Source organism: Phycodurus eques, chromosome 4, assembly GCF_024500275.1.
Source record: "Phycodurus eques isolate BA_2022a chromosome 4, UOR_Pequ_1.1, whole genome shotgun sequence".
Lineage (NCBI taxonomy): Eukaryota > Metazoa > Chordata > Actinopteri > Syngnathiformes > Syngnathidae > Phycodurus > Phycodurus eques.
Window position 1 is genome coordinate 28,486,934 of NC_084528.1, and position 25,198 is coordinate 28,512,131.

General features: G+C 41.4%; 2 protein-coding genes across 2 annotated transcripts; both read right to left on the reverse strand.

The window, feature by feature from the left end:
• Positions 1-737: 737 nt before the first annotated feature.
• si:dkeyp-84f3.5 (uncharacterized protein LOC334144 homolog) lies at positions 738-19,399 on the reverse strand. The gene is made up of 2 exons (XM_061675039.1): positions 19,273-19,399; positions 738-3,194 (listed from the first exon to the last, which is right to left on the reverse strand). Exon 2 carries the CDS (start codon positions 3,032-3,034, stop codon positions 1,199-1,201), a length of 1,836 nt encoding a protein of 611 aa, XP_061531023.1. The 5' UTR covers positions 3,035-3,194; positions 19,273-19,399; the 3' UTR covers positions 738-1,198.
• Positions 19,400-20,517: 1,118 nt separating this feature from the next.
• LOC133401733 (chemerin-like receptor 1) lies at positions 20,518-24,469 on the reverse strand. Its single transcript, XM_061675044.1, has 2 exons — positions 24,398-24,469; positions 20,518-22,602 (listed from the first exon to the last, which is right to left on the reverse strand). The coding sequence occupies exon 2, from the start codon at positions 22,589-22,591 to the stop codon at positions 21,482-21,484; it is 1,110 nt and encodes a 369-aa protein (XP_061531028.1). The 5' UTR covers positions 22,592-22,602; positions 24,398-24,469; the 3' UTR covers positions 20,518-21,481.
• Positions 24,470-25,198: the final 729 nt, after the last annotated feature.

Genomic DNA, 25,198 nt, shown 5'->3' on the forward strand with positions numbered 1-25,198 from the left:
TAGCTACGTGTGATTTCTTTCCTCAAGAGGTTCACCAAGGGTACCTGTTCTGAAGACATAGCCAACATTAAGATGGCCAAGACTAGGGAGCTGCGAAGGATCTAGGAAGAATCCTTTCATGAGTGCATGAAGGCGTGGCAAAGACTGGGAATGTGTGTTCAGACTTCAGGGGATTACGTGGTAGGGGAAAACTTGTAGTTTGTAATATATCTTTATGATACCAGTTCTGGAACCTTTCTAACACACCCAAGTAAGTGGCCAAAATAACGTTAACAACATCCAAAGAAATGAAGACGACACCTTGGATCTTTATCCAGATCTGCACCAAAGTTGTATGTGTTCTCACTTATCTTAAACCTTATCCTTCCATGTACGTTGGTGAAATTAATTTAAATAGTAACATAATATGCCTAAAATAAAATCAAGAGTATGTCTGCAGGTGAGACACCCTTTTAAGGCACACTTTCTCCTAAACACTCAGTGTCAAAATTCCTATTGCCTATGGGGCAAGCAATTGCCACTCACTCTGAAAATGAAAATGCGAATTAAATTTGTGCCTCCAACAGTTACATTGGATTACCCTAGAATTGTCAAAGGTTATTGTGTTGTAGCCACGCTATGAGAATGCCTTAAATATTGTACTCCAATTCCATAAAAAAATAATAATAATACATGGTCAAAAGAGGGACTAAAAAGTAGACAACATTCAGTAATTTCTCTTAATAAATTTAATCGGACAAAAAAAAAATAAAAAAATTAAATCACAATGAATAACCATCCTGTTGCATTACAGATTGGATACAAGGAAGAAAATATAAAAATGAATGCAAATTGTGACAAATGTGGTATGTCTTTGACAAAACCTTGGAAAGTAACATTCCTTATTTCTCCAGGTATTGAGTGGAATTTTCTGGTAAACTTCAATGTTAGACTGTGAGAAAATGTTCACAATCAAATTTCAGCTAATTAACATTATATGTTGTACTAGAACTGCAGAACTGTTTAGTATTCTTCAGAGCTTTTGAAAATATTCTAATTTTCAGAAAGAGATTCTGTCCCTACGCCACAGAAAACTGTATAGAAATTCTAATAGAACTGCAGCAAATGTACTTTCAATATTGTTATCATTTACACATAAGAAAATGCTCAACTCTTGAGAGCTCCATTCTTGGCAATATCAATGACAGGTCAAACATAGTTACCCATTTTTTTCGAAGCCATGAGAAGTCTGGTGTTGAAGAAACAGCTCCAAGCATGAAAATGTCTCTGTGCACTCAGTGCATTCATAGACAACATTGGAATTTCTTTTGTCATTTTGGGTGTGGTCCACTGTGTCATTGTCCTCAATATCATCTGCATGGCTCTTCACAGACTTCCCATTTGTGTCAGTGGCATGAAATGATTGTTCGACATTGGGTTTTTCCCAACCACTTGGGTGATTCTTAAGGTGAACCTCAAGTGAGGAAGCAGTCATAAATTTCGCAGGACATATGGGACACTTATAGTGACATCTTTTGTGATAGCGCAAGTGGCGCTGGTAAACATATGCCAGCCCAAATCTCTTCCCACATTCTTGACACTTATATTTGACCCGGCCTGTTTTCTTTGGTTTCATCCCCTCTTGATCTACTTCTGATACAGACTGTTTATTGCCTGAATTTTGACTCTCTGGTCGCAATAGCAAGTGTTTCAACCCTGTTTTCTTTTCTATTTCAGCTTTGTGTTTCAGAGTTAGATGCCTCATTAGATCACAGCGCTGCGGGAAATGCCTACCGCATAATGTACATTTGTGCATAGTACCCTTATGATATCTCATGTGCCTCGACAAACTACTTGAATGATTGAAGACACGCTGACAAACTTTACAGGGATATCGTTTTCCATTTTTACTTTTTGCCCTTCTATGTCGAGATTTAAGTGTTATTCTTTGCTTCGGGGTGATCAATTCTGGAGTCAGATGATACAATTCCTTATTCTGATGTGTGAGCTGATGCTCTTTAAGTGTGATTAAATTTGGGAAACGATTCCCGCATAAACCACATCTGTATGGTGTGAAAGAGTGTGTAGCGTCAATGTTGTAGCTTGTATTCTGATCACTCATTTCATGACCATCCTTAAGGTCAGTAAAGTTGCCATTACTGTAACAGTTTTCAAGTAGTCTGTCATTATTGTTTTTGGACTTCACCTCAATTTCAGATGCAAATGTAGCATTAGATGCTTTACCTTTGCAATGGTGCTGTGCATGAGTCTGAAAATCTGACAACCAAAAGAAATGTAACTTGCATTTCCGACATGGATAAGTTTTGTTAAACTTGTTTTCCTCATTGTTCTCTGAATTTCCAGGAGTGGCAATATGACGACTTTCTTTTTGATGAGCAACCAAAGCATATGCTTTAATGAATCGCTTTCCACAATGACTACATGAATAGAACCGTTCTCTTGCATGTTCTTGGAGGTGCGTCTCCAGCGCTTGTCGACCTTCAAAGAGCCTGCAGCACAAAGTACACCTGAAACTTTGCTCTCCTTTTCTGTACTGATAGTGGCAACGTAAAGAATGCAAGCTGTTGAACGATCTACTACATATTTCACAACGGTAATCGACCTGGGGAGGCTTTTCCTTTGGACCATTCACGTTCAATGACTTATGGGTATTTGGCTCTGGAATGGACTGTGGCCTTGGATTAGGAGACAAAGGTTTGGCAACGGGTGTGAAATGTGGCAGGACTCCAGGAGATGGTGGTTTCACAGAGGAATGCGACAGTGAAAAGCCGTTTACAACTGCCAGTGTGCCATTTTCCTGCAGCACGTATTCGCGAGGGACTTCAAATCCGTTGGATGAGCCGTCAAAGGAAAACGATTCCAAAGGTCCATGAATGGCCATGTGGGCTAGCACTTGCGTGTAATGAGAAAACCCATCACCACACTCTGTGCAGATGAAGGTACATGGCTCTCCACCGAATTGTGTTGAAGAGACACTATTCAATGCTTTCTGCCTTTCCATAATGAAATGATGTGGTCCATGTGCTGAAGGCATCACTTATGTGAGATGAAGAGAAACTATCCAAACACTCACAAAACTATTTTCCATAAGGAGTTGGAAACAAAAGTCCTCAGTCTCTCAAAAACTGTCCAAAAATGTGTCCTTCAAAGCTGCACATTCTTGCCTGTATAGGTTGTCCATCTTTTAACAGCACCTGGAAGAAAAAAAGATCAAAATCATTACCAAAGTGTAACACTTATCCTTTTGGCACAACTAATATTTACTCTGCCGCTACTCATTAATTTATATCAACTACCGATAAATGACAGTTCAGACACCAGCCTTTCTATTGATGGTGCTTGTTTTTAATACTGCAATTTTGTGGTACACAAAGCGTTATTCGGGACTGGTGGTTTTACCTGGTTCTTCCTTTTAATTTGCTGCTGGTCATACAATAGTAATGGGGAAGAATGCTGGAATCCAGCAGATTAATGACCGGGTGGAAGAGTGGATGTTTTTTTTAAAGCCAATATCGTATAATACTGTCCAATCAGAATCAGAATCATCTTTAGTATGTCCAAAAAACACACAAGGAATTTGTCTCCGGTAGTGGGAGCTACTCTAGTAAGACAACAGACAGTCAATTGACAGAGAATACCTTTGAGACAAAGACATTGAGGAAAAACACTGAGCAATAAAAGGTTGCTAGTAATCTGGTAATGCCGGTAGATTTTTTTAATTTTTGACAATTGTGCATTTCCTTTATTCTTAAAGTGGAAGGAAAAAGTATGCGTACCCCTTGCAATTACTTAAGTTTGTGCAGAAATTGGTCGTAAAATGTGGTCTGATTTTAATTTAAATTACAAGAAAAACAGTCTGCTTGAACTAATACCACACAAACAATTCTATGATTTCATATTTTTATTGAAAACAACATGTAAACATTCACAGGACAGGGAGGAAAAGGAAAGTGAACCTCTGGCCTGCGAATTCTGCAAGAGCTAATCAGAGGCTGGTGTAAGCCAACATGGAGTCCAATCAATGACACAAGATTGGAGGTGTGGCTTAAAGCTGCTCTGGCCACAAGAAAACACACACTCAGAATTGTCATCCGCCAAAAATCCTTACCTGATGTGTATGATGCCTTCCTCAAAAGAGCTCTCAGGAGACCTACGATTAAGAATTGTTGACTTGTATAAAGCTGAAAAAGGTTACAAAAGTATATCTAAAAGTCTTGATGTCCATCAGTTTACAGTTGGACAAATTGTCATCAGAAAGTCAGAACTCAACCCGTGGGGTTCGATCACACCCAGGTTAAGAAGCATTGAACTTCACTCATTCATTTACAGATAAATATGTGCAAGTGCATTAATTGTGGTAATTTGAAAACTTTACTAATGAAAATGGTCAGTGGACTCGATTGGAAACAAAGGGTGGAGTATCACCCACTTTATTTCACACGAAGAAAATATACTCAGGGCCCTGTTTTCACCAAGGAGCTTCATTCCATTCCAGTTTGGCCTGTACACATTTGTTACTGGTATGGATCGGTAATCCCTGATCAGGTTTAAAAAGTATAGGAACCACTGCACCAACAAGCGATCTAAATGAATAAGTCTTCCATAAATCAACAGCATTTGTCATGTTTGTAAATGTTACTGTACATTGTGAATATTGCACTGAAGCTTGATTTGAAGAAAATCGTGAATCAAATCAAAACTGCAATATCTCCCAAATAAGAAAATCACAATATTTTCACCCTAAAATCATTCAGCCCTAGTACTTACCCAGGAAAGGATGCACAATTGAAAGTATGCAAGGTGGTAAAGGCAGTGTGATGCTTTTGGTTATGTTCTGCTGGCATACTTTAGCTACTACTGTCGTGATAGTTCTTTGATGCTTAGCACTTATTTAAATTTCCAGGTTAACATTCAGGTCCAGGTGGAGTAAAGCCCCTTTTAAAATAATGGTCAAGAAGACATTGTTCAGCATGGATGTACTGCACTAATAAGGTCAAGGTCTGACTCACAAAGTTGCTCTCCCTGTGCTTGCTTGGATTTTCTCTGTGGACTCCGGCCTACAGCCAGAATTGAAAAACACATATATTTGAGTCATTACAGTAGACTCTAAATTGCCCATAGATGTGAATGTGAGAGTCAACGCTTGTCTCTACATGCCAAGTGATGACTGGTGTTAGTCTACGGTGTTACCAAACCGTTTACTCAGTCTACTGTGGTGCCGTCCAGCTTCCCTATCTGATGAACAGGATAAATGTTTGAATGAATGCTCTCCCAGTGCAGTCTGCTCCCCGTTTGCTTCAAGGCAGATGAAACAGATAAAAATCTGGAGTTTGTCAGGTGTTAGCATTGGCATTGGGCAGCTGTTAGACTGGAGAAACCAATATAATGAACAAGCACATCTGAAGTGAAGGAGGCCCTCATCAGGCTGAAAAATAGCTAAATCCTACAAGACAGACAGCAAAAACACTAGACCCCTATCACACTGGCCTGGCCTGGAGACTAGTTGGTGACCTGATGGGAACTCAAGTCTCCTGGAGACAACCCGGGTCGCCAGGGAGTCTTCAATTTCTTTGGAGACCCCTCTATACGTATATGCTCACTATCGAGAATGTTAAATGGACTGCACTTATATAGTGCTTTACTATAGGTGTCAAACTCAAGACCTGGGGGCCAGATCCTGCCCGCCACATCATTTTATGTGGCCCGCGAAAGCAAATCATAAGCGTCAGATGCCATGGTTCTTGCTCAAATCTGTACCAAAATTTCAAATTCTCATATGTAATAAATAACAATAATGTTGAGATGTTGTATTTTTTTCCATTACCAAACCCCTTTTTACAGTAGCTTGAAGTTGAAGTTGAAAAAACTGTTATCCTTGTCTTCTGATTTCAATATGTATCCTTCAATTTGTTGGGGATATGTAATAATGTGATTAGGCGATTAAACATTTATATCGTTTCACAATGGCCCTCTGAGGGAAATTGTAACTACAATTTAGTGACAAAAATGAGTTTGACACCCCTGATCCACACCATCACAGTACCCAAAGCTTCAGATTCACCCACTCACATTCATACATCGATGGGCGACTGCTACCATGCAAGGCCCTGCCAGGCCCACTGGAAGCACATTCGTGTTCAGTGTCTTGCCCAAGGACACTTCGACATGCGGACAGTCATAGCCGGGATTCGAACCAATGACCCTTCGGTCACTGGACGACCCGCTCTACCTACTGAGCCACAGCCGCCCACTTGCTCACTATAGAGAAAAAGCTTCAAGTCGCTTAATGTTACAAAACTGCAGTCAATCATCACCAAGATCTATGTGGACATCTCTATTTATGCCCACTTCAACCTATGAAAATATCAAAATGATCGCCCTAATAATTTGGATGTTATGGACAAAGTGTTTTCCATCCATCCATTTTCTACTGCTTCTCCGAGGTCGGGTCGCAGGGGCAGTAGCTTTAGCAGGGACACCCAGACTTCCCTCTCCCCAGCCACTTCATTCATCTCTTCCGGGAGGATCCCGAGGCGTTCCCAGGCCAGCCGAAGGATGTAGTCTCTCCAGCGTGTCCTGGGTCGTCCCCGGGGTCTCCTCCAGGTGGGACGTGCCCGGAACACCTCACCAGGGAGGCGTCCGGGAGGCATCCGAATAAGCTGCCCCAGCCACCTCATCTGGCTCCTCTCGATGTGAAGGAGCAGCGGCTCTACTCTGAGATCCTCCCGGATGACCGAGCTTCTCACCCTCTCTCTAAGTGAGAGCACGGACACCCTGCGGAGGAAACTCATTTCGGCCACCTGTATCCGGGATCTTGTTATTTTGGTCACGACCCACAGCATGTGACCATAGGTGAGGGTAGGATTGTAGACCGACAGTAAATCGAATGCTTTGCCTTTCAGCTCAGCTCCTTCTTTACCACAACAGACTGATACAGAGTGCATTACTGCAGAAGGTGCCTGTCGATCTACCGCTGGGGCAGGCTCTCATTCCTGACCATCCTTTTCCGACTGTGGACCATGGCCTCAGATTTGGAGGTTCTGATTTTCATCCCAGCCGCGTCACACTTGGCTGCGAACCACTCCAGCGAGATTTGGAGATCGCAGCTTGATGAAGCCAAAATAACCTGCAATCATCTGCAAAAAGCAGAGACTCAATGCTGAGGTCACCAAACCGGACCCCCTCAATGCTTTGGCTGCGCCTTCAAATTCTGTTCATAAAGGTAATGAACAGAATCGGTGACAAATGGCAGCTTTGGCGGAGTCTAACCCGCACTGGAAACAAATGTAACTTATTGCCGGCAATGTGGACCAAACTCTGACACCGGTCATACAGGGACCGAACACCCCTTATTAAGGGTTCCGGTACCCCATACGACTGAAGCACTCACCACAAGACCCCCCCTGTGCGTCTTACGTCTGATCCAATTCTACAAAGTGCATGCAGACTGGTTGGCGAGCTCCTCGAGGACCCTGCTGCGGGTGTAGAGCTGGTCCACTGCTCCCTGGCCAGGGTGAAAACTACACTGCTCCTCTTGAATCTGAGATTTGACTTCCCAACGAAGCCTCCTCTCTAAAACCCCTGAATACATCTCAAAAGGTAGGCTGAGGAGTGTGACCCCACTGTAGCTGGAACACACCCTCTGGTCACCTTAACACATTCACTGCCCTTGACGACTTTAGAAGTCAAATATCTGGGAAGGCTGGCAGTGAATGAGTTAAAAAGTGGGACCACTACCCCGGTCTGCCAATCCAGAGGCACTGTCCCCGATGTCCATGTGATTTTGCAGAGGCGTGTCAGTCAGGACAGCCCCACAACATCCATAGCCTTTAGCTACTGAGCAGATCTAATCCACTCCTGGGGCCCTGCCACCGAGGAGGTTTATAACCACCTCTGTGACCTCAACCCCAGGGATAGGAGATCTCAACTCCGAGCCCCCCACCCAACCACCACTATTGAGAAAAAAAAAAAAGGAAAAAAAAAATAAAAAATAAAAAAATCATAAAATAAATAAATAAAATCACTACTAACATGCATTTTATTCTCATTTATGCGGGATGGACTTTGATCCTTAAACTGCATGTTGGTAGGGAGAGTATGGTATGAATTTGGTGTACAGAATTTGAGACAGCAAAATGGTAAATGCTTAATGGTTAGGAATCATGATTAGCATTAGCACGCTAAAGATTACCATTTGAGGTTAAAAAAACGCTAACTACCATTCAGCTCACTCATAAATGTTATCTGTACATTACAAATCCAACAGTGCCTTAAAAACAAATCACTTACAGACGCTCCTATTTCGTTTGTGGCAGTTTATGCGCCATGGCCTCACTCAATTCCTCCCACGCCTGTGTTTTTGCCCCAGTGACCACCAAAGCTGCATTCTGCTTGGCCTGTTGGTAGCCAACAGCTGATGCCGGAGTCCCACTGGCCAAAAAGGCTTGATAGGACTCCTCCAGCTTGAAGGCATCCTTCACCGCTGGTGATCACCAACAGGTTCGGGGACTGCTGCCACAACAGTCACCGACCACTTTATGGCCACTGCTCTGGATGGCTGCCTCAGCAATGGAGGCATGGAACATGGCCCAGTTGGACTCAATGTCCCTCACCTACCCCGAGAACCAGCTGTGGCCCAATGGTTAAGATCTTCGCCTGCCACCGTGGCGGACCTAGGTTCAAGACCCCGACTGGACCAGCCGCCAACATCCCCCGGACTCACGGCTGTGGTCTCCTTGAGCAAGACACTGATACCCCGAAATGCTCCCCGGGCGCTTCAGCTGCCCCCTGCTCCAGTGTGTTCCACTAACGTGTATGTGTTCACTGTGATGGGTAAAATGCAGAGAACATATTTTGTGTGCATGCATGCATGTTCATGACAATAAAGGTGATTCTTCTTCTTCTTCTTCTTCTACTTGGTCAAAGTCCTGCCGGAGGTGGGTGTTGAAACTACTCCTGACAGAGGATTCTGGCAGACATTCCCACCAGACCCTCGCAATACGTTTGGCTGCCAGGTCGGGCCATAATCTTGCCCCACCATTGAAGCCAACACACCCCCAGGTGGTGATCGGATACTCCACTTTATTTATTTATTGAACGCATGAACGGCGTTTTTTTACTTTAAGAGATGTCTCTGGAGCCGTACTGCAGTGCTATTTGCTTGATATATTCTATTTTTGGTACAGTAACAGTTTCTTTTGTCAAGCAACTACTCTTAACGGAAAGTTGGAAACAGGAAGCACACTAATTCCTTGCGGCTCATGAAAGTGACCCGTCTTAACTTGCCACAACTGACCGTTACCACCAAGCACACCAGTGTAATAAGTTTGGATAAAATTTAAAACTTCAATCATTTTAGCTTTTGTTTGTTTGTTTGTGTTTTGTATTTACATTACCTTTGTACTGTGCTGGGCGTTTTCAGCCATGGAAAAAAAAAAGTGCAAAACAATTCTGTACTGTACTGTAATATGGGCGCATATGGCCACAAAAAACGTGCTTCAATATAACGGACAATCGGCTGTAACGGACGACCCCCGCCCTCATTAGTCCGTTAAATCGAAGTTCCACTGTATTGGATTTTTTCAAATTAAACCATCTAAATAAATATTTATCAAACGCCTCAGCTCAGCTTTTTATATTGTCTACAGTGACTGATTGATGGTACTGGTTCTGGTGAGCTAATGCTCGTCTATGCTTTTCTAGGCCTTTACTGCAGCTTCTTTTAGTTCTTGTTTGTTTCTTGGGGGTTCTCCCTTCAGTCTCCTCTTCAGGAGGTAAAATGCATGCTCTACTGGGTTAAGGTCCGGTGATTGACTTGGCCAGTCTATGACCTTCCACTTTTCTCCCCTGATGAGGTCTTTTGTTGTGTTGGCAGTGTGTTTTGGGTCACTGTCTTGTTGCATGATGAAGTTTCTCCCGAATAATTTGAATGCATTTTTCTGTAACTTGCCAGACAAAATGGTTTTGTAGACTTCAGAATTCATTCTGCTGCTCCCATCATGAGTTACGTCATCGATAAAGATTAGTGCGCCCTGTCCTGAAGCAGCCATGCAACCCCAAGCCATGACATTAGCTCCACCATGCTTCACACATGAGTTTGTGTGTTTTAGATCACAAGCAAATCCGTTCTTTCGCCATACTTTGGCCTTTCCATCACTTTGGTAGAGGTTAATCTTGGTCTCCTCTTTAAAACTTTATTCCAAAACTTTTGTGGGTTGTCTCTGTATTTCTTTGCAAAATCCAATCTGGCCTTCTAATGCTTTTTGCTGAAGAGTGGTTTGCATCTTGTGGTATGGCCTGTATATTTCTTCTCTCAAACTTTATGTCTCAAAAGTGTTCTCTGTCAATTGACTGTCTGTTGTCGTACTAGAGCGGCTCCAATTACAGAGACAAATTCCTTGTGTGATGCCACTGACTGTTGTCTTTGGGTGTTTCTTCTCAACTCTCAATGTTTGTGTCATCAACTGCTGTTGATACCCTTGGCCGACCTGATCGATGTCTGTTGCTCAGTACATCAGTAGTTTCTTTTTCAAGACATTCCTAATTGCTGTATTGGCTATGCCCAATGTTTGTGCAATAGCTCTGATCGATTTTCCCTCTTCTCTAAAATGGTTTGCTTTTCTCCCATAGACAGCTCCCTGATACTTATGTTTGCTTAACAGCAAATGAAGTTTTCACCCAACCCAAAGCCAAAATCAAGCACTATCTAATGTTTAAGCAATCAATCTAAAAGGCAACACCTGACCAACTCGAAACACCCACCAGACACGTTTCAATACTTTTGCTCACTTGAAAAGTGGCTGGCTTCAAACAAAAGGTGCTCTGTCCTGTGTTGTTTTACACACCAAGATGTAAATACCATGAAATAAAAGCTGGAATTCTGAACTTTTTTCTCATATTCATCTTTTGATCTGAAACCCAAATGTCTTCAGTATACAACAGAAACAAAGGAATTGGCATTGCCATTCCAATTCTTTTGGAGGGGACCGTATATGGTCAATTGAAGGCTTTTCTCTATGCAAATGAGGCTAAATGTGCACGAGCATGGCAGTTTAGAAAAGGTGGGATTTATCAACATTACTAGTGTGCATACAACAGGTGTCTGCACGTTTGATAAACAGATTTTTTTTTTGTACTTAAGACACATTCCAAAGTTTAGTCATATGAACAAACTTAGAACCTGTTTTACACCCAGGTCTCACTGTCATTACCCATGTAAGCGGTGACATCCCCCAGCAGAACAAGGGAGTCCCCAACGGGAGAGTACTTCAGCACTCCCTCCAAGGTCTCCAAAAACGGTCAGTACTCCGAGCTGCTGTTTGCTGCATAGGCACAAACAACAGTCAGGACCCGTCCTCCCAACCTAAGGAGGGAGGCTACCCTCTCGCCCACTTGGGTGCACCCCAACGTACAGGCCGAGCCGGGGAGCAATCAGGATGCCCATACCTTCTCGGCACCTCTCACTGTGACTCCAGATTAGAATAGAGTCCAAACCCTCTTGAGAGGATTCACTGCTCCAAGCTGTGTGTCAATGTGAGCCCGCCTATGTCTCGTCGAAACTTCTCAACCTCGCACACCAGTTTAGGCTCCTTTCCTGCCAGAGAGGTGACGTTGCACGTTCCCAGAGCTAGCTTCTGTAGCCAAGGATCCTTCGGCCGCAACCCAGCTCTGTACACACCCAACCTTCTTGGTTCTTCCCACAGGTGATGAGCCCATGGGAAGGAGGATCCATGTTATATGTGCGGGCTGTGCCCGGTGGGGCCCCAAGGATGCAAGCCCGGCCATTAGGTGCTCCCCATTGAGCCCCACCTCAAGGCCAGGCTCCCAAAGGGGTCCCCGGTGACCCGCATCCGACAAGGTAAAACGTATTCCAAAGATGTTGTCAATCATATGGGGGTTAGAGCCTTGCTTTTTGTGGTCCCTCACGGTTTGTAATTGGTGACCCTCAGACAACTCAGCTCCTAGGATCATTGGGACCCACAAACACCACGGTAAGGTGACAGTAAGGTGGGGGCGGCTGATTTACTCCAGAAACAAATGCATACTGTTAATGCCTATGCAGACGTGCTGCTGCATCAAAATTAGTTGTCTTCCCCTAGAAATTAGCACAGAGATATCAAACTCAAGGCCCGTGGGCCAGATCCCACCCACCACAACTTTTAATGTGGCGCACGAAACCATGTTTCTTGCTAAAATACCAAAATTGCAAATTGTCTTCACCTTCAACAACTGAGAATTGCAAGCTTTTTTGTTACGAGTGCCCCTTTTAAAATGAATAATAGTTGAACAGTTTTCATTAGCTAATTTGTTGTGGATTTGTAATATGAGGTGATTATACATTTTTATGGTTTTAGGCATACTGCCCCCTCTGAGGAAAACCATAACTACGACACGGCCCGCGACAAAAATGAGTTTGACAACCCTGAATTAGGGTTACAATATGTTTAAGTAGGGCTGTCCCGATCCAACTTTTTCACTTCCGATCCGATACAGATATTGCAGCCTTGAGTTTTGGTTGATACCGGTATCGGTTTGATACGATTTCATACATTATTTATTTAGTCGTATGGAATTTTAGAAAAGGCAAAACAATCAACCAGCAGTGGTAGGTATGAAAAAAAACGGACCCATTTATTATTAACCAACGGGTTACATAAACTGCGGTGCACGTCTTGAACTCTGAGGAGCAGTGTGGTGCACGCAATGAGATACACACTTTGCAATAACAAAGAAAGTAGAAGTCACGTTCCAATATTTTTATTATAACTTGTTTTTCCACAGTTTGACGAATATATGCCAGAGTATTGTTATATTGTCTGTTTGTATGTGTTTATACAGCGTTTGTGTACCAATATTCATTATTTTGAGAAATAAAAATGGCGCGAATTTGATGGTAATTTTCGTTAGCGCGTCAATAGTGTTTTTCTTTCATTGTGTTTTAGCTTTGAGCTAGCGATTTATGTGAACAAAAACGAAGAAAGAAACTAAGTCTGTGATGTATTTGAACATTCAGTAGTTTTAATTATTTTATGTCTGTTTAGTTTTACAGTGAACATCAACTGGAGTGTCAAACTTTAAGCAAGCAACATTCACTCTTACGCCTTGTTTTTGTGATCTCATGGGCTCTGCAAGCCATCCGGGCACTGCTGGATAGAGTGCTGGAGCAGCGCATGGAATGGACTGCTTGTATAAGAGTGGTAAAATCGAAGACTTAGATCCTTTCCAAGCCGATCTTAATTTTTTTGCTGACATCGGACCGATTTCCGATCTCAAAGATCGGATCGGGACACCCCTAATTTTAAGATTCTAATCCATTCCTCCTTTGTTGTGGCACAACATTGAAATTAGGGGTGTCCCAATTGAATTTTTGATATTGGCCCCATATCAGCAAAAACGTATCGGATTATGTCAGACTGGATCTAAAATTGCTGACGTAAGCACTCTTGATACAAGCAGTCCATTCGAGGCTTTGCACCACCACCTCTATCCAGCAGCGTGCAGCGCCGGAACCATAGCGTGCAGCGCCCGCATGATCGCAACAACACCGCGTGCTAGCAAAGTAGCAAGGAGTAAGCATGAATGTTGTTTGCTTAAAGTCATTGATTGACACTCCAGTTAAAGTTCACTATAATACGAAACACAAAAAAGAATTACACCTATTCTATATTCAACTACATCACAGACTTCGTTTGTTTTCGTAAACAAGTTATATTAACAAGATTTGACTGACACTCTTATACTTTCTTTGTTACTGCAAGTGTGTATCTCATTGCGTGCACGACACTGCCCCCAGAGGTCAACAACAGGGATAGTACCTCACATGATTCCTAACCACCACTACATTGTTGATAAAACTATACTCCAGATGCATAAAGTTCAAAAGTATATTTTCGCACATGTGGGGAAACCAAATGCTGTCCCCAACCATCTATTGAAGGTAAAAAAAATAACTGAAGTGAACTTGAAAGGTTACTTTGCACAGGCCTGCTGGAGTCTATCCCAGCTTTCTTCAAGCGAGAGGCGGGGTAAACCCTGAACTGGTCGCCAGCATAGAAAAGTTTATTTATTTCCATAATTCCATTCAAAAAGTTAAACGTTCATAGATTATAGATTCAGGGCCCACAATTGAAACAATTTCAAGTATTTCTTTGTTTATTTTTACATAATTTGGGTTTCCAGCTCATAAAACCCACGAAATCAGGAATTGAAAACAATTTTAATATTGTGAAGAAATCACCATTTACTTCTCAGATTTGGAGGAAAAAAAATAAATTAGGGTCACATTAAATCAATCAAAACATGATGCTTTCAAACCGATATGTTAATCTTCAATACTTGGTTGGGAATCCCTTTGCTTGAATCACTGCCTGGATGCACCGTGGCATTGAGGCAATCACCATGTGGCATTGCCTGGGAGTTACGGAAGCCCAGATTTCCTTGATGCCTGGTGTCAGTTCTTCTTTGTTTTTGGGTCTGGTGCCCCTCATTTTCCTCTTGATAATACCCCATAGATTCTCAATGGGGTTTAGATCCAGCAAGTTGGGTGGCCAGTCAAGCACTGTGATGACATGGGCATCAAACCAGGTTTTAGTGCTTCTGGCAGTATGGGCAGGGGCCAGGTCCTGTTGGAAGATGAAATCTGCATTTCTATACAGATCCTCAGCAAAAGGAATCATGAAGTCCTCTAAAACATTCTGGTAGACTGCTGCAGTGACCTTGGATTTCAGAAAGCAGAGTTTACCAACACCTGCACTGGACAATGCACCCCAAAACATGACTGACTGTGGATATTTCACATTGTACCTCAAGCAGCTTGGTTCTGTTCTTCACCAGTCTTCCTCCAAACCCTCGGACCTTAATTCCCGGATGAAAGGCACACTTTACTTTCATCGGAAAAGAGGACCTTGGACCACTGCCCAACAGTCCAGTTCGTCTTCTCCTTGGCCCGGTTGAGACGCTTCCTACGTCGGCTCAAGCGCAGAAATGGCCTGACCCGAAGAACCCGACAGTTGTAGCCCATCTCCCGGATGCGTCTGAATGTAGTGGTTTTTAAAGCTGTGATTCCTGCCTCATTCCACGCTTTCTGGATCTCTGCTAGATTCTTGAATCGTCTCTGTTTGATCATCCACTGAAGCCCACGGTCATCTCTTCTGCTGGATGCATCTTCTTCTGCCACATTTTGTCCTTCCACTAGACTTTCCATTGATATGCTTAGACACAGCACTCTGTGAACAGCCATCCTCCTTAGCTACGAACTTTTGTGGCTTACCCATCCTATGGAGGGTATCAATGATGTTCTTCAGGCCAGTTCTCAAGTCTGTAGTCTTCCCCATATTGCACCCAACTGAGACAATTGAAACAAACTGAAGCAATTTAATGACACCTGGGAAAACCTGTGCAGGTGCTTTGAGTTTAGTTAGATGATTAGTGTGTGACACTGAGACACTAAAACATTTATGGCCTGCAAAATTTGGGCTGATTTCTTCACGGTATTCAATTTTTTTTTATTCCTGATTTTGTGGGTTTTATTAGTTGGAAGCCCAAATAATGTAAAAATAAACAAATACTTCAAATTGTGGTCCCTGAATCTATAATCTATGAAAGTTTAACTTTTTGAATGGAATTATGGAAATAAATAAACTTCTTCATGATATTAAAATTTTTTGGAAAGGGTCTATACATTAACTAGCTCTTCTCATTTCATTTCTGACAAGTGGGAATTAGTGTCAAATGTTCTGCAGGCTCGAAGTCCGACACAGAAGCCACAAAGGGAGCAATATAGCTTACTTGTTAACAGAGGCAATAAATGAATGAATGGGGTTTGACAGAGAAAGTACTGGCAAGTGAAAATATGTCTTTCAAATTTGACACACCACAAACAAGGGTGATGTTATGTTCTTATATGCTGATTATGGCTAAAAGAATAATCACCATTATTATGATCAATATTGTAATCACAATTATTAATCACGATTATTCCTCATGTTAGGGAAAACATTTTTATTGCACTACTTTTCAACAAACAATATATAAACCGTCTTCAGTCTTTTTTAAAAAAAAAAAAAAAAAAAAATTACCCAAGAAATTCTAATTTACCAAGGGCTAATTGAATAAATATGCTATAGCAAAGTGCAATCATGAATTGCAATTTAAAGGAAGCAAATACAGTTTAGGCATGAAAGGCAATGAAAATCCCCATCAACATAGTGAATTGTCAAGGAAGGGTAAAGGCCTCTTTGTACTCCCACGGTCGACAACGGCCGCATTGTATAACGTGACCGTCGAATTGCCCCACGCGGTCCCTCTGCGTAGCCTGACGTGCACACGGCAAAAAAAGTTGCTTTGTGTCGAATGCCACGGAGATCATCTCTCGTGATTGGTCCGTTTTAGTCACATGCTGTGATGACGTACTCAGCGTGCCCCTTGGTTCTACATACCATCTACGCCGCCGCCTTCTCGATCGATTTTGCAGCATAATTAAACGCATCATCTGGTCATCTAGGTCCATTCGTTCTAGCAGACACTGTTCCACGGTCGCCATTGTTGTTGCTTTGTTCCTTGTTACTGATAGGAAAGTAAAAACGGCTCCCGGAAATGGGCAAAAAAATGCAGAGGAAACTCCACCTTGTGGTGTCCCTGCCAGTACCAGCCGTACCGACACCCCCGGCTTGGAGGTGAACTACAGTACATTTTCAAAACTGCGCTCGAGTATAAAGGCAAATTACGTGAGGGACAGCCGCAGTGACGTCAGCGCGGTCGCCGTCCGCGCAAGTATAAAGAAACCTTAAGGCTCCATTGTTCTGCTTGACCATAGGTCAGTTGTGCATGGTCGCAAACTGCAAAGTTGTGATTTCGGTCTCTATTCACTCCCGGCTTTTGTAACTGTGGTCAGGCCAGCTTCCAGTCAAAGTCAGGCCGCTTCAACGCTTGTTAATGCTAATGCATTACGGTAACACAGCGCCTCTCTGCCAATGTGTTGCGAGGGACAAGTTAAAAATAAAATCTTCACACATTAATACATTGGACAGCAATGCCATTTTAGGCTTTTATTTTGAAGTTGGCATCGGGCTGCGTGTTACCGTAATGCTTGCTGTCCTGACAGCAGTCATTGTTCGTACAGTGTATTTAATACCACTTCGGATAAATAATTGCATAAGGGGATCACGTTTCTTGTCCAGTGTTTTAACGTTTCAGATGGTTGAACAGATTTGTTGTGTTTCGATTGCTGGGTAAAAAACTCAGCTGCAGTCTTAACATATGGCTTTTTGTTTAACGTCACTTGCCTTGAATCAAAACATGTCCAGAGAATGGATGTTGATCCCTTTCTGAGGTGCTGGCTCCCAATTTTGCTGTACGTGCTTCTTTTGGCATGACTACCAATCATTTAATTCCACCGAGAGGCTCAGACTGCAGGGGGTGCTGGGCGCGTTCGTTCTTCTTTCGGCAGTTTAATGAAGCCTTAACCACACGTTCGTCCCCTGGTGGCTGGCTGACTAGATTGAAAAAGAGCATCGCGTGCAGGAGTGTCCGCATTTTAAATGTAAAAAAATAAATCGCCAACAATCAGGCGCATTTAATCGTGGCAGCCAAAATTGTGATCACGATTCAAATTTGATTAATTCTGCAGCCCTATTATCAACCCTGCCAAATTTGAACAATTGAAAAACATCGTCAAGATATAAAATGAGGTTTCAAAATTGTGAAAAATCAAGCATTTTTTCTGCTCTCCGTCACAGTAGGCATGACCGCTGAATTCGTGGCAACCCTGTCCAGTTCAACTGTCAATCAAATACCAAATCCCTCCATGTTTGAGCTGCAAAAATATGATATTGAATTGTCTTACAATTCTTTAATTGAACGGAGCTTGTGGGAAAGGACTCCATAAACAGGTCAATATTAAGTTTCCAAAGTATATTGATAGACTCAATGAACAGTCCAATTTGACGTTTACAATTTTTATTGATAGAATCAGCATTATATTAGGTTCTTTCCATGCTAGTCTTCTGATGAAACAAAAGCCCCAAATTACAGAGGAATGTCTTTATACCAGTTGTTCTGCATGAGAGGGGGTGAAGCTTGCCAACGAAAGATGACAACAACTATGACTAATACACAAGGGTTCTAATCTCCTGTACAATATGTGAAGTTCTAATTGCTTGCACGTCAAGACACAAAACGGTCAACAAAACTTAATTTTTACTCTCTGCATTTCTTCTGAATAAAAAAAAGGCATTCGCTAAACAAATTCATTATGTTAATGTAGGGTAATTATTATTGATGAAAGTACCTCATGAATAATTAAATGCTCTCGTGCAATGTTTGAATAGTGATAAAAACTAACATCTAACAATACCATAAAACAGTGTTTCCTAACCTTTCTTGAGTAAAAGGAACATACAGTATTTTACATTGGAAAATAAATCTCATGGAACATGGCACACCACCAAATAAAAATTTTGCAAAAAGCGTGTACAAAGATGAATTATGTACTATTTACTGGAAGAGCATTTAATCTTTCTGCCTGTCACTATACGTCACTAGCATCGATAGATGAACAAATACAATATTTGCAGTACATAAATAATTTCTGCAACAATTAAGCTAAATTAGATAATTTCCTGTGGCAGACCTGATCATTTTTCATGGACTTCTAATGTGCCACAGCACACTGGTTGGGAATTACTGCCAAAACGTAACACTCAGGTTAGTACACAAAAAGGTTAAATGCTATGGAGTACAACACAACTTCATTTGTACTTTGAGAAGCACAGTGTCCCATAGTCAGTGGATAATGCAACATAAGTCACTCCAAGCATAGTACCAGATAACACAAAAATATAAACCCACGTAATACATTTCACTAAAAGAAATACATAATAAAAGAGATAAAGTACAAATATTTAGAAGTTGGGAAAAATGTCAACAGGGCAGTCCAAAAATGTCTACAGATATAGACCTTAACACCGCCAGATGGAGACAGGCGAACTCCCCTTTCCATACGGCCTAATGTACATTTTCTCACCTTACATCTACGATACCGAAACTCACCTTCATGCGGCACATACACACGGTATAAGACAAAAATTGAACAGCAAATGTGAGAAAGCAAGAACAGTACTGTACGCCATCTTATTTCGAGCCTTTTGTCTCAGTTTGTGTTCGGGGCTCGGCAGCGTTAGCCACCGCTAGGAGAACGTCATATAACTGGCACATTTTAAATAAAGGACGTATGCCAACCACTACACCCTCATAATTAATTAAGATAGCACTTACCGAGGCATTGATCACGTTTGTTGACAACGCAGAGTGATTCGTGAAGGCTCCCAAAAACGCTGCTCGTTGCTAGCTCACCGCTTCCTGCTCCAGGCAGGCCGGACCACCCAAAGATCCTGTCGAACAGGAAGATGGCGTCAAGTGATTTTTTTTTTCCCTCCACGACGAAAGGTTACGACGCAGCAACCACTTCACAACTCGCTTCTTTTGTTTATTAAACTAGTTACTTGTGAGCTAATGGTTGCAATTAGGGCTATTCGCTGTGTGTACAAACGGTCAGTGATGCTTACATTTTCACTTGTTGACATATATCGACAGTAGAAAGCGGTCGCAGGATTTTATGATCCAGTTTGTAGAAGAGTCTTCACTTTCAAAACATCTCTTTCGCTTCAGCGTTCTCAACATGGCGAACCAAGAAATCATTTACCAGTCCTTTCTGTAAACTTCCTTCATTTGGCAAGTTAAAATAGTAATTTAAAATATATATTCATCCGTCTTTTGAATGTATTCTCAAAATACGAACTACTAGCTTGTCTGGTAGCTACCAACAGAACTGTAGTAATACGTGGTTCTATATTGAATTTCCATATGTAGCAATTTATTTTAAATTATCTATTCAAACTTTCATTAATCACCATAAGGTGTGACATTATGACAATTGTAGTCTTTTGCGGATAATATTTCATAAAACATACCACAAATGGCTGCAATTTGACAGATTTAGCACTGGAAACATACAATTTTTATGTTTACAGTTATCACTGTGTATGTTGACTGTCTTGAAATTTTGAAGTAGGCTTGGAATGTCCGTGTTTGAAGGAGGACAAGTGTGTAACTGTAAATGTAAAAATGGTTTCCTATTTAAGAGGAACGCTGCAAATCTGTTCACGTTACTGCCATCTTGTAATGATATGAAATTAATTGTCCAAACAAAGCTTGCATTTTCATCACAGCACTATTATTCATCCATCCATTTTCTATGCCATATCCTCACTTGGGTCACAGGGGAGCTGGCGCCTATCCCAGCTCGGCAAGAGGAGGGGTACACCCTGGACTGGTCGTCAGCCACTTGCAGATCACAGTATTGTTATTTTACGTTGAAATCATCCATCTTCTACCCAATCAATGACACTTTGAAATCAACATCATTTAAAACTGAATGACTAATTCAGCCTACAGTGATCAGCATGCATCAGTCACAAAGTGGCCTATGATTAGCATGTATGGTATGGTAACTTTTATTGTCAGTCGAACATACAGTGGCCACTGTCACAAAAACAATACAAAAGACAAAAACAAACCATGAAAAAGAAAATACTTTTTTTCCAGGTACTCTGGCTTCCTCGGATAAACATGCATGTTAGGTTTATTGAAGACTTTCAATGTTCCATGGCGCTTGTGAGTGTGAATTGTTGTTTGTCTATACGTTCTGTGCAATTGGCTTGTCACAAGTTCAGGTTGTACTCTACCTCTCGCCAAAGTCAGCTTGGATAGGCTCCAGCTTACCTGTAATGACGCTGGATCTGTCACAATCCATTCAATGATTTAAAAAGTGTACTTTTACCACCACACTTTCTGCTTAAACCTAAGGTTGTTTGTACTTGGTTTATTAAAACAAAGAAAAGCAATCAACAAATGGAGATGCACAATTTAATTGGTTATTTAGCCATGCATTTTTAACACAACATGCAGGAACAATATACAGGTAAATCTCAATAAATTAGAATAGTGTCAGGAGTTGAGTTAGTTCAATTCAAAAAGTGAAACTCATTATAGATAAGCACCACGGACACTCAGAGTGAAATATTTCAGGATGTTTTTTAGAATATATGTATGATTATAGCTTACAGCAAATGAAAACCTCAAATCCTTCATTTCTAAAAACTGGAAAATTGTGTAAAAAAAAAAAAATTCAACAAACAATGACAATTATTTTTAATCTTGAAATTAGGCAGGAATTTTCCCTCTGAAAAGTATTTTCTCAAGTGTATAATATAATGTATGAGTACTGAAAGAAATTAACTTTTCTATACTTTTCCAAATTATTGAGATGTACCTGTATTCATTAAGCCAGTGGTTCAAGTCAAGATTTAGACACCCAAACTACGAATAAAGACTGCAAAAGCTAAAACAGCAACATTTACATTTTTGTTGCAATTCTTTGCAATGTGATGTTTCTGTATCTGTTGGAACCGTGTCTTCAAGAGACTCAAACGTGACTATTTTCATTGCCCTGACTGGTTTCAACTGTCTTTGAGTCCGCATGAGAGCCTTCTTCCTGAAAAGCAGTCTCCAGTGCTTTTACAATGGATTTGCAAACTTTAGCCTTGAAATCTTGTCCCATGAACACATAGAGCAGTGGATTGAGGCAGCTGTTGATGAAGGCCAAGCTCGTGGCAAATGGGAGCCCGAGCGTTACGACACTTTGGAATACTACACTTGTGTACTTGTAACTGGTTAGCTCCATTAAAACAAGGATGTGAAAGGGAGCCCAGCAGAGGAAAAAAACAATTATAACGGCAGCAATAATCTTAAAGGTGCGGCTTGATTGGCTGGCCAGGTTGGGATTCTTTCTGAGGCGATGGATGATGACAGCGTAACAGGAGACAATGACGGTGAAGGGGATAGCAAAACTCAGGAGGAAGCGAGTCACTGTTATGGCCTGATGGCGGAACAATCGGAGCTGATTCAGCGCTGGTGTAAAGTCATCAGAAAATACAAAGTTGTTGAAGCAGTTAATGACATCTTCACTGAAGAACGATGGGCCTGTGTCCCTGAAGACGAAGAACGGAGTGCTTAGAATCAGTGCCAACACCCAAGCACACACACTCACACGGGAAGCCTTCTGGACACTACGGTGATTCTGGGCCCAAACAGGGAACACCACAGACACGCATCGGTCAATGCTGATCACCATCAGGATGTAAACACTGGCGAACATGTTGAGAGCACTAACTGCACTACTTAGCTTACACATGAATGTCCCGAAGGGCCAGTGGAATTGTAGAGCAGTGTACACCACACTCAAAGGAAGGAAGGCTGTGAAGAGGAAGTCAGCCACGGCAAGGTTGAGGAACCATACTGTGTTAACGGTTTTCTTCATCATGAATCCAGTTACCCAGATAACGACGCCATTGCCCAGCACACCCAGGACGAAAGCCAGGGAGTAAATGACAATTGACATGATATTGAGAGAATGCCTCAGCTGAGCGTATGGATCGCTTGTTTGGTTCCCAAAAAGGACATTTGAGTTGTTGAAGTCCTCTCCAGTTGAAGTGGTTTTATTAATGGAAAAGACAGATAGAGTCGTGACCTCCATTGTCTTGAAACCTGTAAAGAAAAATGTTTTCAGCTCAAATATCTCTCGATCTCAGTTCACAATGATGCTGTGCACAGAATAAGCAATTATGCAACATGCTGCAAGTTCCTTTGTTGATAATAAAATGGTGACTTCCTTGTGTCGTTATTCCTGTTGGCTAATCAACAAACGGTTCAAAATAGTTGAACGCGTTTATATACAGGGAGTGGTCAATTTTGGATGGTACTGACAAACGTTTCGAGGTTATGAAAAGTGCAGTGGCGCTCAAATCTGTGGTCATGTGGAACAACATCTGTTTTACATTTGATTGTTTCATTTTAATGACCGAGAAGTGTTTTTCATACATGCATAAATTTACTGGAGTTATAACTTTACCACTGCGTTAACGTAGATTAGTGATAGACTACAGTGGGTTCGGACTTGTGTACAAATTCGCCTTATGTCATCGTTGTAGCGACAGAGCTAAATTGTAAACCTCCGGGCCAAAGAGGAAAAGAACCATCCGGACTGTTATGGACGCAAAGTTCAAAAGCCAGCATCTGTGATGGTATGGGGCTGTGTTAGTGCCAATGGCATGGGTAACTTACACATCTGTGAAGGCACCATTAATGCTGAAAGGTACATACAGGTTTTGGAGAAACATATGCTGCCATCCAAGCAACGTCTTTCTCATGGACGCCTCTGCTTATTTCAGCAAGACAATGCCAAACCACATTCTGCATGTGTTACAACAGCGTGGCTTCGTAGTAAAAGAGTGCGGGTGCTAGACTGGCCTGCCTGCAGTCCAGACCTGTCTCCCATTGAAAATGTGTGGCGCATTATGAAGCGTAAAATACGACAACGGAGACCCCGGACTGTTGAACAGCTTAAGCTGTACATCAAGCAAGAATGGGAAAGAATTCCACCAACAAAGCTTCAACAATTAGTGTCCTCAGTTCCCAAACGTTTATTGAATGTTTTTAAAAGAAAAGGTGATGTAACACAGTTTTAAACATGACCCTGCCCCAGCTTTTTTGGAACGTGTTCCAGCATTAAAATTCTAAGTTAATGATTATTTGCTAAAAAAGTTAGTCAATTTGAACATTAAATATCTCGTCTTTGTAGTGTATTCGGTTAAATATAGGTTGAACATGATTTGCAAATCACTGTATTCTGTTTTTATTTATGTTTAACACAACGTCCCAACTTCATTGGAATTGGGGTTGTACTTTTTATGTCTGACAAATGAGAAATATTTCAACCTTAACATTTCTCATGACATGACATATGATGATGCAGGTTTTTGTGTTGCAATTACTTTATTGGCACTTGAGAGAAAAATGAGTCAATTTGTCATCTAAGCAGTGTTTCCCAATCTTTATTGAGGCAAGGCACATTTTACATGGTTACAGCACCAACACCAAGCAAAAATGTCACTAAAAGTGTGTAATGTATATTGAATTAATGATGAACTTACCTCAATTTACTCTCAAATTTACTTACATCTATTATAATTTTGATGATTATAGGTTAAAGTAACAGAAATGTTAAGATTCACCAGATAAAGAAATCTGAATATTACATAAAAAAACAATCAAAATTATTATAAATAGGAATTGGCTTTAAATTATAAAATTCCCAATTCCAATTATAAATTGGAATTGGCTTTATGAAAATTATTTCCCTGTATTTATTGTTGAAAGACTATAAATTAGGTTCACCTTTTGAATTGACCTAATGAAATAAATGAACTTTTTGAAAATGTTCAAATTTATTGCGACGCACCAAATCAAATAACAAACTTTAATAATAACATATGTACAGTACCTTTCTCAAAGCTCTCCAGTGAGCTGAAGATATGCAACAAAAGAAGAAGTTACTCGAGTCCATCGCTCTAATAAAGCAACCGGTGTGATGACACCACATTAGTCTTTTTTTAACCATGTTTTTGAATGTGGGAGGAAGCTTGAGCTTGGAAAACCCACGCAAGCACAAAGAGAAGATGTAAACTTAGTAGACGTGCTAACAACTTGGCCAACATGCTCCCGTTAGTGTCTTGTTAAATTTGTTGATCTTTTATTTTCTCACTCCATCCTGAGCCTTATGGTCACGACATGCTGGTCTTTTTTGGGACTCCGAGAGCTAAAACGAAGTCAGAAGGTTGTAGAGAATTTTCTCTGCTTAGCCTCTGTCGAAATGTTTAAATCTCGACTCAAGACATATTTCTACAATCTCGCATTTCGTTGAACCACACCTCGTATGCAAATAGTCTCTCGCACTGCCTCACCCCCTGACATTTGGATTTTGGCCTCTCTAACTGTCGCTTCTCTTCACTCCCCCGGCAAAAGGTGGTGATGAGCGGAGTCAGGCTGTTGCTGTGGAGGATTCTGCCTGACCTTAGCAACACCACCTCCTCGGAAGTGTCTACCTGTGCCACTTCATTTCATCAAAAGGACTCATGTTGCTTAAACAAACATTATGTGTGTGTGTGTGCGTGCATATATATATATATATATATATATATATATATATATATATATATATAGAGAGAGAGAGAGAGAGAGAGAGAGAGATTGAGAGAGAGAGAGAGAGAGAGAGAGAGAGAGAGAGAGAGAGCGAGAGCGAGCG

Bases quoted from the DNA above. Each gene is read 5' to 3' on its own strand.
- si:dkeyp-84f3.5 (XM_061675039.1), bottom strand. From the start codon at position 3,034: ATGCCTTCAGCACATGGACCACATCATTTCATTATGGAAAGGCAGAAA.
- LOC133401733 (XM_061675044.1), bottom strand. From the start codon at position 22,591: ATGGAGGTCACGACTCTATCTGTCTTTTCCATTAATAAAACCACTTCA.